Source organism: Miscanthus floridulus, chromosome 7 (genome assembly GCF_019320115.1).
Source record: "Miscanthus floridulus cultivar M001 chromosome 7, ASM1932011v1, whole genome shotgun sequence".
In the NCBI taxonomy this organism is placed as follows: domain Eukaryota; kingdom Viridiplantae; phylum Streptophyta; class Magnoliopsida; order Poales; family Poaceae; genus Miscanthus; species Miscanthus floridulus.
In genome coordinates, this window is record NC_089586.1 from 20193931 (window position 1) to 20211894 (window position 17964).

At 45.9% G+C, this 17964-nt stretch overlaps 2 protein-coding genes across 8 annotated transcripts; both read left to right on the forward strand.

Moving 5' to 3' along the window:
* The first annotated feature begins 888 nt into the window (after positions 1-888).
* LOC136466687 (myosin-3-like) lies at positions 889-4018 on the forward strand. 7 transcript variants are annotated; one of them, XM_066465178.1, is made up of 5 exons: positions 889-1711; positions 1801-2444; positions 2557-2610; positions 2721-2831; positions 3535-4018. In XM_066465178.1, exons 1-2 carry the CDS (start codon positions 1484-1486, stop codon positions 2275-2277), a joined length of 705 nt encoding a protein of 234 aa, XP_066321275.1. In that variant the 5' UTR covers positions 889-1483; the 3' UTR covers positions 2278-2444; positions 2557-2610; positions 2721-2831; positions 3535-4018. The 7 variants fall into 7 exon arrangements, with proteins under 7 accessions (XP_066321275.1, XP_066321272.1, XP_066321271.1 ...); XM_066465175.1 differs by having other exon boundaries at positions 2557-2831; XM_066465174.1 differs by having other exon boundaries at positions 2557-2831; positions 3544-4018.
* Positions 4019-10882: 6864 nt separating this feature from the next.
* Positions 10883-13254, forward strand: LOC136462748 (F-box protein At5g03100-like). Its single transcript, XM_066461798.1, has 3 exons — positions 10883-12095; positions 12176-12337; positions 12443-13254. The coding sequence occupies exons 1-3, from the start codon at positions 11130-11132 to the stop codon at positions 12806-12808; spliced, it is 1494 nt and encodes a 497-aa protein (XP_066317895.1). The 5' UTR covers positions 10883-11129; the 3' UTR covers positions 12809-13254.
* Positions 13255-17964: the final 4710 nt, after the last annotated feature.

The following is a 17964-nucleotide window of genomic DNA, read 5'->3' on the forward strand; positions in this document are numbered from 1 at the left end:
TTTGTTTAGTTAGAGGGAGGATTTTGATCTTGATGATTTGCCAGACAATTTTTTGAAGATACATATAAGGGTAAGATTTGTGTGTTAACGTTTATAGGGTGAGTGTGTGCATGTTGTAAGTATCTACATTGTATTGTATAATTGCAGAAAACAAGTTTTGAAATTTCAGAGGAGATGCCCTTTAGCGAATTAAGAAAAATCCATCCCTTCAACATGTGTAATCCACACATGTCAAAGTCTCACAAAAAAATCCCTCTATTGCTCCTTCCAGCACTGCCGCTCGCTTACTACCTCCATCGATCTACAAAAGAACACTCTAGCTACCTATACGCCAGTGGCGGATCTACACTTAAGCTGTGGCGCGGGGCCATCTTGCCTCAGTTTTTGCCACAACATGTTCCTACGTAACACTTGTCAATTAACTTGCAACTAATCGATCTTGCGTATGTCTGTGTAAATCTTGGCCCCACCGGATTTAGACCCTGGATCCACCAGGGCCATACAGCAATTTAAGTTGGAATATTTTAAGTTATATTTAAAAAAAAACAAAAGATGCATGGCAATATAAACTTAACCGATAGGTCTACAGCTATCTTTTGCAATTTCCCACATTCAAGCCACCACCGTATATAAGATTCAGAACAAAGAGTCCAATCTTTACATGACGGAAGGGATAGATGATAAATATGTTTGATTTTGGCCGTGAAAGTGTGAAGACTGAAGAGGCCTACACCGATGTCTATGGATATGGACTGTTATTTTCAAAGAGAGAGAGATCCTATATTCCCGGACGCTCTCCTCTCCGCTCTTCAATCCCCGACTGGCCCTTCACAAAAACATCTCTATGCATGCGCGCATGCACCTCCTCGCTCGTCGATCAATAAACAGCTTCCTATTCCGATGCTGCAGCAACTCGTTGCGAATTCGGCTCTCCTCACCCGAAACTCGTCACGCATCGCGCGCTGTCGCTATGAAATCTTGATGCGATCTCACGAGGATATAAGAATCGGCTTGCGACGAGGCCCGCGCGCCGCCCCCTTGCCGCATCTGCATTTCTGCTGTTGTCAAGAACGCCGGCCATGGCGATGTCGGCGCTGCCAACGTCCGCCCTGAGCTCCCTGGAGGCGATGCTCCACTCTCTGACGCGAGGATCAGGAGGAGGAGGAGGAGCGGGGGGCGGCGATGACGACGACACGCCCATCGACGACACCCTCGCCTCGCCGCCGCCACTTCCCGCGCGGCCGACTCCGCGAGGCCGGCAACCTTTGCGACCGTGGTACAGAGTCCGGGTCCAGGCCGCAGAGCCATGGGCGCCTCCGCCGCTGCCGTCGTCTCCTTCACCGTCGCCGTCGCCTATTGAGGTTCCGTGGCTTCAATTCACTTCCCTTGTCGTCGACATTATCAGCATCGGCCCGGCCATCATTGGTTATTTTGAGGAATGCACGTGACTGTTGTTCGAGGTTACAATGCCTTGCGGTGATCAATGGCGCCGGAACCCGAAGACGCGAGGATGGCGACGGAGGATGTTTCAGCCTTGGTGGTGGAGGAGCTGGAGAGGAAGGCGGTGGAGGTCGAGTCGCGGCTGCGGGAGGAGGAGGAGAACGCCGCGCTGAAGCGGCGGATCGAGAGCTACCACATCCGGTGGCTGGAGTACGAGATCAGGACCAAGTTCCTCGAGGAAGCCTTCCATGAACAGATGGCCGCTCTGCAGGTTCGCCGGAGTCTCGAACGCTCTGCCAAAAAAAGATGTATGCATCTGAAACTCTGAACGCTTGCGTGATATATGTATTCATCATGCAGATGGCTCAGGACGCTGCACGAATGGCCGAAGAGACAGCGTACGATCGCCGCGGACCCTCGGAACCCCACAGGGAGACGGCGGTCGAGGATCCGCCGGTGGTGAGGCTGTGGCACGGCCGGGACCGTCTGTCGTCCGTGGGCGCCAGGCGGAGCGCGGTGGGCCGCCTCGGCTCGGAGTTTCGGCGGCAGAGCCGTACGCTGGAGCGCGCCATCGAGCCGCCGCCGGCCGCCAGCTCCGCCGACGACCTCAAGAGGCTCAAGGCGCAGTTCCGCGCGTGGGCCAAGGACTACAAGGCCCGGCTGCGTAGGGCCCAGCCCGAGATCGACAGGGACAAACGGCGTAGGCGTAGCCACAGGGTACGCCGGGTATGCACCGGCATACCCTGCAAACCTGGCCAGTATATATATTATTATATTGTATATATATTGTATTTGTTAAAAAAAAAGGAAAAAACATACGAGGAGATCATCGCGTGATGACGGGAGGCCCATACGATGCACTGACGTGGCCCATGTGGCAAGGGAACTCCAATTCTCTAAAGTCCAAACGTCCGGTATGTGCGCTCCGTATATGTTCGAATTTCATAATTTAATCTCGATCGGACGGGGAGCCACGGAGGAACACGTGTGTCGCCGTCTGACAGGTGAGTCTGTGACGCCCCGGCCGGCCACGACCCCTGGTGCCCTGCCACCCTCCGTCATGCTCTAAATGCTGGATCGGAGGATCGCCATCTTATTCCCACGTCCTGTCTGCAGAATATACTGTTGCGCCAGCCAGGACTTATCGTCTTGATTCACTATTTTGGTTAGGTAAATTTTAATATTTGCTCTTCGTGTTTTTTAGAAAATTATTTTCTACATTCATAGCTATTTGGTAACATTCATAGCCAGTTGAACCTTCTAATCCTCCACCTGATCAGGTTGAACTAGTGGTGGAAGATCAGTGGTTGATCTGGTTGATGAAGAAGATATAGTAAGACATTCATATTTCTTGGAAAGCGTCGAATAAAATAGTCTGAAAAAATAGCATTGTAAGCCTCTGGTACTCTTTTATGCCTATATTTAAGCTATCGGTATGACTTTTGAACTATTTATATTGTATCTAGTAGATGGTTTCAACTTAATCCTTGAATTTAAGCCTTATCATGTTACTTAGTGCATGTATACCAAATCACATTGTAAAATTTACAATTGTTACTAAATTGTTAAAATAAATTTATCAAATTATATATGAAATATTTTTTTAGCGGCATACCTAAAGTTAAAATTCTAGATTCGCCGCTGGCGTAGGGGCAGCTGCTGGATTTGAAGTTTTGAACGAACATGTAAAAGCGTCTCATCTCGCACATGTGCGGTTCTTGTTCGGGTTTTGAAAACTCCTTTCAGTGCTCCCATGAACGAATTCCATAAAAAGGATCACCTTCGGAGTAGAAAACATCTCAGAATGACATGCAAGCAGCCGGTTCGTTTCGTCGTAAACGATCGTGGATTATTTACTGCTGGCTGATTTAGTGTGAGAGAAAAATACTATTCCAGCTTATAATCTACGATCGTATACGAGCAAACGAACAGACCGAAGAACGCAGACCGAGCAGTTGCTTTCACAGTTTAATTAGTTGTTCAACCACTGGAGTAGCATGCAGCAGCTAAACCCCAGCGCATGATGATAAGTTAGGCTTATATTTCAGGTGAGAATTTTTACCGGTCTGTTTATTGTACCGGCTTGTTTGCAAGCTACTGCAGGACTTGACGACTGGGGGTAAATACGGGCTGACGATGGCGCCTTCCGGTCCTTACCTGTGACGCTGTGGCGGACGGAACGAAGCAGTGAACAACGAAAGACGAGGCCATTTTCTCTGCAGCGTTAATGGCACAGCTATTGGTGTCACGTCAGGGAAATATCCGAGACGGCGAGAGGAGGGGATGAAGGAGACCGGGCGGAAGGTTCGTCCCGGACATTTTCGCAATGTGCCAATGTGTGTTACTGTGGAGAATATTTGAAAGTCATGACGTCCCCGAGATCTTCAGCATATTCGGTTGGCTGGTTTGTATCGTTGCTGGTTCATAAAGAAGTACTGCTGGCTGATCTGTGTGAGCGAAAAATATTGTTTCGACTGAAAATTTACGATCGTTTAAGACAAGCCACAGTCAAACGAATAGGCTGCTTGTTTATTCTTAACCAATTGAGATCAAAGAGCAAAGAAAGCAAGCACCGGCATGCCTGTTGGATTTGGGTGGCGCACGTAGATTCTTTTGCTCGAGTGTGTGAAATTTTTCTGGTGTAATGAAAGCGATGGAAAATACTACCGTCATCAACATAAACAGCATTTGTCCTGCGAGTCTTTACTTGGCATATTTGTTGTGGTAGTGGGGAATATAGACGACAGTGAGACGTGGTTGCCTTGTTGATTGAAAAATAGGTGACTTATATAGGTGTTTTGAGGAATTTAGCAAGGGATAAAGTTAGTGAGGGGGAGGAAAAGAGAAATAATTACATGAAAAAGGTTGGACTCCTGGCCAAAAGTTTTTCTTTAACATTTTGTTTTCATTCGCTTATTGGTAAAGTTGATAGTTGCATTACAACCATTAGATCAACAATCATGCGATCCGATGGTCAGAATGCTGCTATATGGGATTACCTCATTCTTATGCAATATCCTAGTAGGACACAAAATCAAAATCAACTAAATCGGGACATTTGTTTTTTTTTTCTTTCGGTAACTTGAGTTTATATAAATCTATTTACGCCTATGATCTTGGTCATAGACGGATTGTTTTTTTTTCAAACAACTCCTCGTCTTCTTCATGTCTTCTCTTCCTCCCAATAAGACCTTCTTTTCTGGCATCCACGTCCACCTTAGGCCATAACCCTGCCTAACTACAGTGTACCACCTAATATAGCCGCTAATGACTCTGCCTCTACTACACCATTGTGGCATTCTCACCACCTTGCCTCATACTATGGCTGCCTGACGAGGTTGCTCGCCACTGTTCCTCAACAACTGTGGCAGAACCGCCTAATCTAATGTCTCATATGAGTGCTCGTCTTCCATTAGACACTAAGCACTCGAGGGAGAACACCAAATTACTTAGTTCCGTCGGGTACACCCCAGGGGAGAACCTGAAAATCCACATTTTTGCCATCAGGATCACAAATGAGAGCATAAAGCTCACATCATTCTTAACCATTTCTTACATCACTTTTAATACAACATCAGAGTATAATATTTATTAATATAACAACGGAATGTAATCATATTATCAGAGTTATGAATAATTTAATTAAACAGCGGAATATAAACATGTGATCAGAGTTACAGCGGAAATAAACATCTATTAATGACATGATGAAATATTGATATATAACTACGACAACAGATTATTAAACTTTCATTTATAAAAGTATTTGGGGAGAGTTATAAATAACAACTACTATCGCAGCGTAAAGGAATCCTCGCCGAGCCCACCAGGAGGAATCCACACACAAAGGTCAGCTCAAGCCTTCACCTGTTACCTACAACAGGGGGGAATAAAACCCTGAGTACTCAATTGTACTCAGCAAGACTTACCCGACAGGAGAAAAGAAAGGACGCCAAGGATATGTAAGGCTATCTGGCTTGTGGGTTGCATTTGTAGGAAGCATTACTAGACGTGCGTCCTTATATTCGATTTTTATTAATAGCCGCATTGGTTCATTAACTAACAATTCTATGTAAGCACCTGTGCTACTCTTAAGCAGGTGGCAAGCAATCAGATTTCCTTTTTCTATCTTCCATCTTGCATCTTTTAGTTTTTACTACGATGCTAAACCGTAGACAAGCCGTACCGGATAGCCCGGCGATTCGCGAATCAATGCCCCCAGCTAGGTACCCCAAAAACACACACCCCACTTGTACCCCAGGCACAAGCAGGACCAACCCATCACTCTCCTGTCCCGGGTGTCTAGGTCCCCGTCCAAACTGGGACTCCAAGCACCCGCCCCTGAGTCCCGGACTCAATGTAGTGCAAGGACCTCCTCTACCAAAAACAAACCCTAACAGTCGGTCCGGAAAAGAGTCGGATCCGCGACAAGAGAGCAACAAGTCTTCCAAGCGCCCATACATAAGTATGTGCTCGGGATAATAAGTCTGTGACCTGCCTAGAGTCATATGCAACGATAGGTTCTTAATCGACCAGACAGAGAAAATGGTGTAACCAAGCTATGACCCGCCTCCGCGGCGACACAACTTCTTACACCCACCAATACCCAAACCATATCACTGCCCGGTCACCATTTTCTCTTCCACTATTTTATATATTTCAGGTGATAATCATATAGTAACATATTTCCTATATCTCGCGAGTGACAGGCAATCACTCGACTTCTACCGGAGTCTTGTAGCATAGCATTCTACACGATCTTGTCATACTAGTAAGACTCATATGAATAAATATATATATATGCAAGTGGGTTTTATTTAACTCCTTAAAACTTAATGCACAAATATAATTTAAACTACAGAAAGTAGGGGTTATGCACCGGGGCTTGCCTGGGTAAGATATATTAAAAGTTAGTGTCTGCATCTTCAGATCATCCACCATCAACTGGATAGAAACCCATTGTATTATCTCCTGGAGAGAATACCCTTACACCATCTTTGGATTTCCAATCATCCTTCAATTGATCCATTGATCCATCATCGTACCTATATGATATGCATGCGATGCAATGCAAGATGTAATTAATCCACTGCAATCGTGACTCGTAAAATACGACGTACGCCTCTCGAGTTAACGGGCTAGTTCTAACGATGACCGTACTAAGGTTACATGTACACATTGTCAGATAAGGCGTTACTTCTCAACAATAATTTTAGTTATATAAACCAAAGGTGTTTCTTTATTTCACTCTATCGATTTAATCATTATTCGAAATAAGACACCATTATCTATTTAGCAACTAATTATTCTGGAGCTACAAAAATTATAGTGAGCAGCTAATATTGCTAGGAACCTACTGTAAAGATTTTAGATCCAACGCTATTACCAATTTACCACGGAAATCCCTACAAATTTATATATTACAACATTAAGTATCTTAAATTAATTATATAGCTTCTAAGAATAATATCACACTATGTGAACCAACCATACTAATAGGTAGATCATGATTTTAGAGACTAACAAAACTGGTTTGGCATTTTTACAATTTTTATATAATTTACTACAAATTTTACAAGTCTATTTCCGCAACTAAATTAACAAGTGCTTCATAAGACTAAAGGCCCGCGGCCACCAAACCGGCCCAGTGGCTAGCTTGGCCAGGACCAGCGCAAAGGTAACCCAGGCGGGCACAGCGTGTGCGGCCCAGGCAGGGAGGCAGGTCGGCCCAGCAGCGACGTCAGCAACGCGGGCAGCCCAGGCGACTGAGCGGCCAGCCCACGTGCGGAAATAGGCTGGCCCAGCGGGGGCGCGCCCGGCGGCCCAGAGCGCGGGCGGGGCGCACGGCCCAGTAAGCCGGCCCGGCGTGTGAACCGCGGCGACCGGCCCAGCGCAGGCAGCGGCCCAATCACGGCGAATGGCCCAGGCGCAAGGCAAGGCGCGGCATATACGCGAAATGGCCTCTACGCTTTTCACTAATCAATCCTAGGTCCAGAGTACTGTTCAATGTGCCATGTATTATTACAGTAAAAACCCCGTATAACGTTTTTGCTTGGATTTATACCCCCTTCCTCGCCTTATCTTCTTCCTTCGATACCGAGCAGAGGTAGAGGGGCTCCAGCTGGATGCAGCATAGCGGCCCGACGGCGGTGGCCGAGGAGCGGGGAGGGGAACCGGCGTTGCTGGCACGGGCAGCGAGGACGCGGCCACGTTCGGCATGGCGCGCGTAGGGCTCGGCGCGAGACGACGCGGGTTCTGGCGGGGCAGTAGGTGCCGCGGCGGCTCGGCGCGCCGCCAAGGCACGACTGGAGGGGAAAGCCGCGGAGCAGCGGGCAAAACTGCGCGCGGGTCGGGACTCGCTCGCGGGGAGGACCGGTACCGGCTGGAGGGAGGCACGGCGCATGGCCAGCAGAGGAAATGGAAGCGCGGCTGCGAGATGGAGCGGTCCAGCGTGGCCGGGGTCGAGGGGCGCGCGCTGCGCGGGCGAAGGAAGAAGGAGGCGTTGGTGCTCGCGGCAAAGAGGAGTTGCGCGTGGACTCGGCGCTACAGCGGGCGCACGGGAGAGACCGGCATCGGCGTGGACAGCCAGCGAGGCACCAAGGCACGGTGCAGACGGAAACGCAGTACAAGGTTCCAGGCATGGGACTGCGCTCCAGGCGCGGCGTGGAGCCACGGCGGGCACGGCAGGAAAACGAGGTCGGAGAATGGAGGCTCGGGAGTTGCTGCTCGCGCGCGTTGGGAAGGAAGAAGGACGGGCACTGCAGTGCACCGAGGAGAGAAGGCGAGGCAGAGCCGTGCGCGCACCCGCGAAGGGAAAATGGGAAACGACGGACTGCACGGCTGCAGAAAAAGAAAGAGAAAGAGAGAGGAGTCACGTTGCCGACAAGGAGGTGACCTGGCCAGACTTTCCCTGGCACGTCGGGACTTGAAATTTGCTCGCTAGCCATGGCAGACGCAGAGCTGCGATTAGGACAATAGCGAGACAATGGAGGCCAGACTGATTTAGCCTAATGCGACCCAGCGCGGTCGGCAGGATTTAGTATGGACAAGACTGAGGCCGCAGAGACCAACAAGGTAGGCAAGGAAGTAAACGCAGAGGGCAGCGAGCATGGATGCGAACGAATGAGTGAACCTTGCAAACGCAGAGCCACGACAAAAATGAGATAGCGATCAAAAGCAGTGCTAGGCAAGTACGCTGCATGCCATGAAAACCAAAGAAGCTACTGCACCCTCTCTCGTCAGTTCATACTTATCGAAATAAATCCATATATATATATATATATATATATATATATATATATATATATATATATATATATATATATATATATGGATCGTTCTATTTATTACTGACTTTTATTCTATTTATAAAAGTTGCTCGTCATGCTGAATTTTTAAAGAATAAATCGTTCGATATCTATTGGCTAGATAAGTTGCTTGATATTTCCTAAATACCTTCCCACACGTAGAAATTTAACTTGGGCATTGATACAAGTCCACGAAACTAAATTGCATGCGATCCCCTTATCATGGCTACGTTTATAATCCAAAAATCCGAGAAACTCATTTTCGAAAAAAAATTTAGGCCTAAAACGTGGTGCTAAACGAGATCGTAACACCGGGGTGTTACAGCAACACTCCACATGATGCCTCCGGCCCAATTTGTAATCTCGTTGCAGTGTCATCCACTACCAGGCTGATCTTCCTCATAGCTTCTAAGTCCAAAAAACTTCAGAAACACTAAACCTTATTGCCTTCTTGGTGTAATCAAGTTATGCGTAAGTCATAAAATGCATGGTTTTTTTTTAAACCGAATACATGGAGATTTCACTAAAATGATTATCATCTAGTAAATATTACGAAAGATCCCCTCTAAAGGAGGGAGACCCATAAAAAGGGAGGAGATAAATATTTATTCTAGAATTGAATTAGGAGGCATTATATGCGGGAGGCAAGGACACGAAAAGAGAAACCATTACATGAGAGTGCTAGAGCTCGTGTTGAAAAGCTTTTCCTTTAGCAAAAAACTTTATTTTGTCATTTATTAGCAAAAGAGAGACATAAAAAATCCCACGACTCGTAATCTTATGGTGATTTGAATGTAGCTCTCATGATTTATGGAGGAAAAAATGATACAATAACTTTATTTTAGGGATGATGCTACATGATAACATGGGGTTAGCTATATTGATGGTTTTAATGCAATATCCGGGTAGAATACAATCACAACCAAAAGACAATTTTTTCAAATACAATGATACTGGTTGTAACCTTTTTATCTTCCACGTCACATACTCAACATCGTCTTCTTTCTCCGGACACTGTCTTCTTCCTCTCCGGCATCGCCTCCATTTTAGCCTCAAAGCCATCCTAGCAATGGTACCACCTATCACAACCCCACTAATTATCCCACCTCTACTTGCTATCATCAGCCTTGTCATGCCATTGGCTGCTTGATGTGACTCCTTGTCATAGCCCTTTGTAATCGCTCCCGACAATGACCCTTTCATTGTAATCTAGTCAACTCCTCCACTTGATGTAGCCGGGCCTACCTTTCTTATAAGTTTTACGCCCAATAAATTCCCGAAACTCTAAAATTAGACGGCCCCTTTGGAATGTGGATTTTTTTCCATTCCTTGTTTTTTCATGAGAAAATAAATTGATTTCTGTATTTTTTTTCATACAATTTGTGTAAAGTCCCTACACTCCAAAGAGACCCTTAATCTCCTTTGGCAACTCTTTTGGGCCGTCTCTTTCTTTAGACGAGTTACACATAATAATAAGTCATAAAAGAGCTACAAACTTCATATAGATGTTAGATTTTAGCTAAAGGGATCATAAAAAGACACATGGAAGATCCTCTCAAAAAACAAGCAGGAGCACCAAAGAAGGGAAGAAGTATTTCTTGGTCTCGCAGAAATAGCAGTCATTTTATTTGAAGACTCAAAACTAGGAAGCATTTTATTTGAAGGCTCAAAACTAGCAGGCATTTTATCTGTTGGCTCAAAACTAGCAGGCATTGGGGAAGAAGTATTTCTTGCTATCGAAGACGTTGCAGGCATTTTATTTGTTGGCTCAAAACTAGCAGGCATTGAGAAGTGTGCAGAAAGGCAAGCAGAGCAAAAATGGGTGAGAAATGAGGAAGGGCGGTGTGAACGGCAGCAGGCGAGAGAAAAATGGAGGCGAGGCGCGAGGCCCGCGGGTCTGGTGTGGCCGGCGTGGGCTTGTGGTGTGTGTGAAAAGGGCGCAGCCGGCGACCCGGCGAAAAGCCGGGATGGTAAAGCCGCAAGCGCAACGCAAATGGGTGGGGTACGACGCGAGCGGGCGGAGGAGCGCGAGCCGGACGACCAGGGGCCAGGGCACCACCAGTCCACCACCAACAGCAACAAGTAGCCAGCCAGCCAGAACGCAACACGGCACAGAGAGGCAGAGAGAGAGAAGGGGGCGGGGGGGGGGAGCCCGGCCCGAAGCGAGCACAAGAGGCCACCGCAGCGGCCAGGCGGCGAGCGAGACACCTCCACACGTCTCTCCCCCTCCTCCCCTTCCCCTTCCCCTTCCCCTTCCCCTTCCGTTTCCTTCCCGTCCCTGCTCACACCTCTGTAGCTGCGCCCGACCGAACCCCCTACGGCCCTACCCCCGTGGAATCCTCCCCCGATGCGGCGCCGATAGGGGCCGGCGGAGGAGCGGGAATGGCGGGGCACGGCGAGAAGCGGCGCCGGACGGGAGGGGCCCACGAGGAGCCGGAGGAGGAGGACCGCATCTCGGACCTTCCCGACGTCCTGCGTCTGCAGATTCTTAGCCTGCTGCCGCTCAAATCGGCCATCCGCACCGGCGCGCTCTCCTCGCGGTGGCGCCGCCTCTGGGCGTACCGCTGGCCGGAGCCGTCCTCGGTGAGCATCCGCCTCCCGCCCGGCGGCGGCGCGGCGGTGGCGGTGGCGGCGGCGCGCGCGGAGGCGCTCGCGGGGATCGACCGCCGCGGGCGCCGCCGCGTCGACGGCTTCTCCCTCGCCTTCCATGGCGGGCAGCTCACGCAGGCGGACCTCAACCGCTGCGTCCACTACGCGGCGGCGTGCGAGTCCGAGGACCTGCACCTCCGCGTCGACGGCGGCGCGGGCGCCGGCCGGGGCTCGCGCGGGGGCACGCGCCGCCCCGGCATGCTCACCGTGCAGTTCCCCGTGGGGAGCCCGCTGCTCGCGCGCCTGTCGGTGCGGGGGCTCAACCTCACGGCCGTCAACAACGCCATGGTCGCCACGCTCGAGGTGATCCGCCTCCACTCCGTCTTCCTCACCGACGCCGCGTTGCGCCGGATGGTCGCCGCCTGCCCCCGCCTCCGGGAGCTCGACCTCCGTTACTGCCGCCGCCTGCGCCGCGTCGACTTCAGCAACGTCGGGGTGCCCAACCTCAGGAGCTTCACCGTCGTCGACTGCTCCCGCACCACCGAGCTGCGGGTCCCTGTCGCGCCCCGCCTCCGGTCCTTCCGCTTCAGCGGCGCCTTCCTCTCCAGCAACATCCTCTCCGGCGCCAAGGGCTCTCTTGAGCATCTCTACCTCTGCTCTGGCGGGCCAGAGACCGGCCTTCCCACCACCAACTTGCCCTACGCAGTTCCTCGCCTGTCGAACCTCACTGTCCTCACCCTCTGCAGCATTGCCCTCCAGGTTTGCTCAGGCGTTTGTGCCATTTCCTTTCAGCCCATTTCACTGCCTCAACGCTTATACTTGTTCGCCTTGCCCTGTAGTATGTTTCTTCTTTCACAGCCAAGGCTGTAACGGAGAGCAACCTGCATAGCTTGAGGGAGCTCCATTTGCTCATGTTCGGGATGGCCAACTCCAACCTTGCTGACATCTATAGCTTCCTCAAGACCTGCACGTGTCCTCAGTTGGAGCGCCTCTTTGTGCAGGTCTCTATTTTTTTCCCTCTTATTTTCATGAAAAACTGCATTCGATTGCTTAGTTTGTTGATGGATATCTGATCTGTTTCTCAACGTGCTCCACTGGACATGCAGCTCCCGACAAATACCGGTGATGCATTCACGGAGAATTTCTTGAAGGTGGCGGAGGAGGACCCACCAAAAGGTGGATTAGAAAACCTTTGCTTAGCCAAGATGACAAATTTCAAGGGCCACCGTAATGAGATGCAACTAGTAGGATTTCTGCTTAGAAAGTCTAGTAGTCTGAAGAAACTATTTCTGATTGCTCCTAAGGAGAATCACCCTCAAGGACTCCGCAAGATTCAGTCAGATATGCTGCCTGATCTTCTAAGAAAAGAAATATTGCATCTGGAAAGAGCTTCAGCAAATACCCAGATATTTTTCAGTGAGCCTGATGCTCAGTCCCAGCCATTGCATTCGGAGGTCTTTGTCAGGTTTTAGCTTGAAATGAGCAAACGTTGTAGTAGTCCAGTTTCTGCTCCTATAGTTTTAGATTTCTAGCTTTTAGATAACCGACATGGGGAAAAAGTGTCTGCAAGGCATACAGAGTTTGATATATGTTTTCTTTTTGCAATTCATATTACATTATTACTAAAGAAGTCATGCATACTGGTTGAAATGCGAGCTGTTCTGGTCTGCCACATTTTCTTCTTCTCATCCCTCTCTTCTCTCCCTGTTTGTGTTCATGATCTCTTTGGAGTTGGCTTATTATAAGTTGCTGTTGTACACAACCAACCATCTAAATAGGTATAGTTTCCAAGCTAAGTTTCATATAACTTGTCATCTGTCTTGAGTTACTCCTGTAAAAAGATGCATCAGGGGAATCTTGTAAAACTGCCTTTTGGGCGGATATTAACTTTAGTATATATGGACTCTACATCTGCCTTCTCTGTTTGTTGTATGGATGAAATTATGGTTGCTTATATAGCAGTGGTAGCACAGGGCATGCGTTTTAAATCGATATAATCATATGGACTTGGACTTCTGTACGCTAAAGCTTTCTTTCATATTGTATCCATGATACTGCACATCTCTAAGGGAACTATCATTTGTGGTCCTTGCATCCTGGTTTTATCTTGTGTGTCTTGCATTCTCTGTATTGTTATCTAGCATCTTGTTATGGACACTGCAGTTCACTTGGAGTCTTGTAAGAAAATGAATGTAATATTTGGAACCATATATGATTTTTTTTCTTGTCGTTGACGCTCATAAAGGTGAACATGGTTCAGTGCAACAGCTTGACACGGGTAGCTTGAAAATATCACTGCAAATATGTTGATTTTTTTTCTCGAACACGCAGGAGAGCTGCGTATCATTATATTAAAAAGAAAACTGTAGTATGTTGATTGTTTTACCTTCATGCCAAAATGGCAAAATCACAGACTTGCCTGCCGATGTCATCTGTTATGAATTTATACTTTATATGGAAATTGCATGCCGCTGTTACTGGATGTGTCTGGGATAATTGGATGATTCTGTTTTTTTTCCTTTTCCTTTTAATCTTTTTACACAAATGTCTTCGAGATGAATGGTGTGTGTGTGTATTGCGTGGCCCGCCTCCTTTGTGTTAGTGTGTGCACGCGTGTGTCTGATTGTCTTAGAATTACCTTCCAGTTTGGTTTGGTGTGCCTACTATAACCAGTTTAATTTAATTGACTTTGCGCGGATGCAGATGGGGAAGTGAGCTTTGCTACTTAGTAATTTATGTTTTTTTGGGCCTACTGGAAATTTGAGATGACGCACTGCCAGAAGTTCTGCATTATTTCAATTACTATCTTGTTTCTTGGTCAATTTCCTTGTGCCTAGTGCTGTTTATTTTGGGGGCTGTGTGTATTTTTCTTCCTCTTAGGTAGTTTCTTCTCCTGTTTGGTGGCAGCTTGGGGGCAACCTTTGTGCTTGACGCTTGCCTGCAACACCTGGAACACCTCTGTTTCTACTTAACTGAATGGCAGAGCTCCTGCCTTTTTTCTTAAAAAAATAATATATAATTGACAGTCTGTTGTTGATAGTATTGCTTTACATCCTTAAAATGCTATACCTGGTACTGGTAAGTTGTTTTTGTTCAATGTTTAGGTCATTGAGTTTTAGTGGTGGAGCTAGACGAGATGAAATGCTGTGGTGTTCTTAACTAGCTTTGCAGGATGCAGCCACTAAGGTACTTCCTGGGGTGTACCATGGCGGTGAAACCATCTTTGTGGAAATTCTATGGTGCTCCTTTTGTGAAGTGAAAGCCATATCACCTTAGTGCTTTGCACTTTTGCCGTATCCTTCAAACCATGCAGAGCTACAGAGCCACACAGCATAGTGAAATGATATGGATAATGTTGGTAAAGGTGTCCAGTATCTTTGAGCATTCTTATGCACTTGTATGTTTGAAGCAGTGGTATTCGTGCATAACCTTCATATTTTGAATTTGGTCAATTATTTTTGAAACTTTAGGCTGCCTAATGATGTCCAGGAACAAGGAATCATACTTGATGTGAAGTTGTGGAAATGGATTTTTGATTTATGCAGCTTAGTGTTTGAAGATATATTACAAGTGACATAAAGTTTATGTGTGGTTCTGTTGTAAGCAACATGTTGACCACTTGACTATTAACGAGAAAATTGGATATTTGCCACTTGGGTGGATGACAAATGGGTCTATCTGTGTCTATGAATGTGGGTCCAATGGCAAATCTGCAAAAGGTCCATGTTTCGAGTTCTAAGTATCCAAATCTCTCACTATTAACATGCAATATACCGTTGCTTTTTGACTCAATGCATCTATCTGTATTGCTTCAGATGTGGAAATGTAAGCCAGCATACTCTTTTAGACTTGTTTTAATATCAATAGAAGTGCACACTTGGGTAAGTATACCTTCGGAGCAAGCTGTGTTCAGTAACCACTAAGCATTTTTACTACATTTTAAATACTGACTCTGGAACCCACTGGTCTATTGTGGTTTCTTCATTAATGCCAGTTTTTTTTCATTAATATTTGCTATTGTGTAGTCTGCAATCGTTATAGAACAGATTTGTTGAAAAAAGTACTTTACCTATCTATTTTCTCTATTTATACTGCCAACTTGTAAAACACAGGAATAAGATTATGCTTACAATATCTTAAAAGAGAGTGATATGCTGCTTCAGAAAAGATCGCTTATGCTGGTGAGGAAAAGAAGGTATATCCTACTTTGTGTAAATTAGTGGTGGGGCTGGTGGGATTGACCTTGCAGTGGAGGGGCTTGATTTTATTATTGAACCCTTGTAGATGACTAGATGTATATCCACACTCCAAACCTTGTTAAGATATGTGTTATTCAATCTGAAGGATATGTTGTATATGTTAAGGGCGGAGACAACTCTTGTTTGCAACACTGCCCTTAGCTCTTTTGAGTATCTTTCTTTCAACTTGATAAATGATTTTCTATTGAAGGGGCCTGTACGCTCAAGTAATTGACTAACAGGGGTAATGGTATCTGTGAATAACTGGTCTACCTAGAGTGACTAGAATAACACAGCAGCAAAGCATTTTAGTCTCAGACAAGTTGGGTTAGCAGTAACTATAGAATAACGTGAAAGAAATGTTCTCCGAGGATTGGGGGATTTATCGATTTAGGATTCCATGGGTGATGGGCTCTTCTTGTACACAACTTCTGGTTCTATTTTGACCTCAGAGATGACTTTCTTTTTTTGTTCCATTTTTTTGGTATAATTGTTGCTGCAGTCTCAATATATTCCTGTGTGTTAGTTTTGGGCTTGAGCTTTATGTAGTTTGTGAGAGACTACCATAACCAAAGTATATTCCCATGTGAGTGTAAATCTTCATGCCATTCTTTATACGATATGAATAACTCTAAATTTTAGAAGATCCGTAACCCACTTTTTATGAAGCATCTTTTCACAATTAGAGGTCATTGGGTCCAGTTTGGTAAATCAACATACATTATTACACCTAAACATTGAATCTTTGACATGGACATACCGATTTAGCTTTTACATAGCAGTTTTATGAAGAATTGAAAACTTGAGATATATTCAGATGTCTGTAAAGTTTGGCAATCGGCGTCTGCACTATCTAGTATTCAGGTGTGTCGTCCGTCTTCAAGTTATATCTTGTCCTTCCTGTCATTTCTGCAGAATGTGTTTAAGATCCTGCACTCATGTTTCTAACGTTTGGTGATCAGATTAATGCTTATATGGTCTTGTACTCTAATTTAAATGTTTGGTAAACAAATGTTCCATTTTTACTGAAGGGAAGTTCTAACTTTTTAGAGTCTGAGTGTAGTGAGAACTAATCATATCTCAGATGATGAAATGCCAGTGCATATGACATGGATCGTGGATGTTTAGGCTGCTGCTCTTGGGCTTCCCTTATTTTAGACTTTATGCAACTACTAGAAAGGGTTATTAGCATGGTGATACAACGTGGTTGTCTACTGCAATGGCTCAGGTGGCTTCTACTTCCAAACTTTCTAAGAGCGTCTATGGTAAAATCATGATCAGTTACATATTTTTAGTATGCACTAATGCATTCCGAACTTCTCTTAAATTTCCTTTTGTCCTTTCTAGTACATGCTTTTCGCTGGGTCCTTCTATTCCACTGCACTGTAACAGTATCTGTGTGGCCAATCAGACTTTTTTGTCTGTAGTACTAGTGGGGGGTCTGTGTTTAGAATTAAGGCCTTTTTAGTTTTTGAGGTGTCATATCGAATGTTACGTCGAGGTGTTGCATGCATAGGGTATTTAGATACTAATAAAAAAATAAATTACAGAATCCGTTAGTAAACCGCGAGACGAATTTATTAAGTCTAATTAATTCGTCATTAGCATATGTGTACTGGAGCAATTTATTGTCAAATCATTGACTAATTAGGCTTAAAAGATTCGTCTCGCAAAGTGGTCGTAATCTGTGCAATTAATTATTTTTTAATCTATATTTAATACTCTATACACGTGTCGAACATTCGATGGGACAGACAGTGAAGTTTTGACGGAGGATCTAAATGAGGCCTAAGGCTGCAGTTATTTGTATTCTTTATTGCCTAGACCTTGGCCTATGTGCTACAGTCTTGGTGGAGTACATGCCCAATTTATTATAATTACTGATTTAACAAATAGTCCTACCCCATCCACAAAGTTGCTAGAGCATAGCATGGAGTGCATGACCAATCTATTGTAATTACTGAATTAGCAAATAGTCCTACCCCACCCACAGTTGCTAGAGCATAGCTTGTTGGTTGATGCCTAACTTATTAGCCATGAAGTGTGGCTGCCAAAAAGAGGTTGTGGCAAGTTTGGGAGAAAAAAATGAGTCAATGGCATGTAGCGAGGGGCTACAAAATGTTTGTTACTTTGGTGGCATGAAGTGTGGCTGCTAAAAGTTATACCGGAGGTTACCAATAAACAGCATATACACAATATATCAGACCAAATTCTAAATAAATTTGAACAATTTGAAAATAAAATACTGATTAAACAATGCCTTCTCCTATATGAGATTAAACAATGCCTTTTCCTATTTGAAAATAACACGAGGTGCTGCCACTCAGGCGTGGTCTTGCTCACTTCTTATGTCACTCACTCACTTGGGTTCTTTCTAGTCTAGTTTTAAA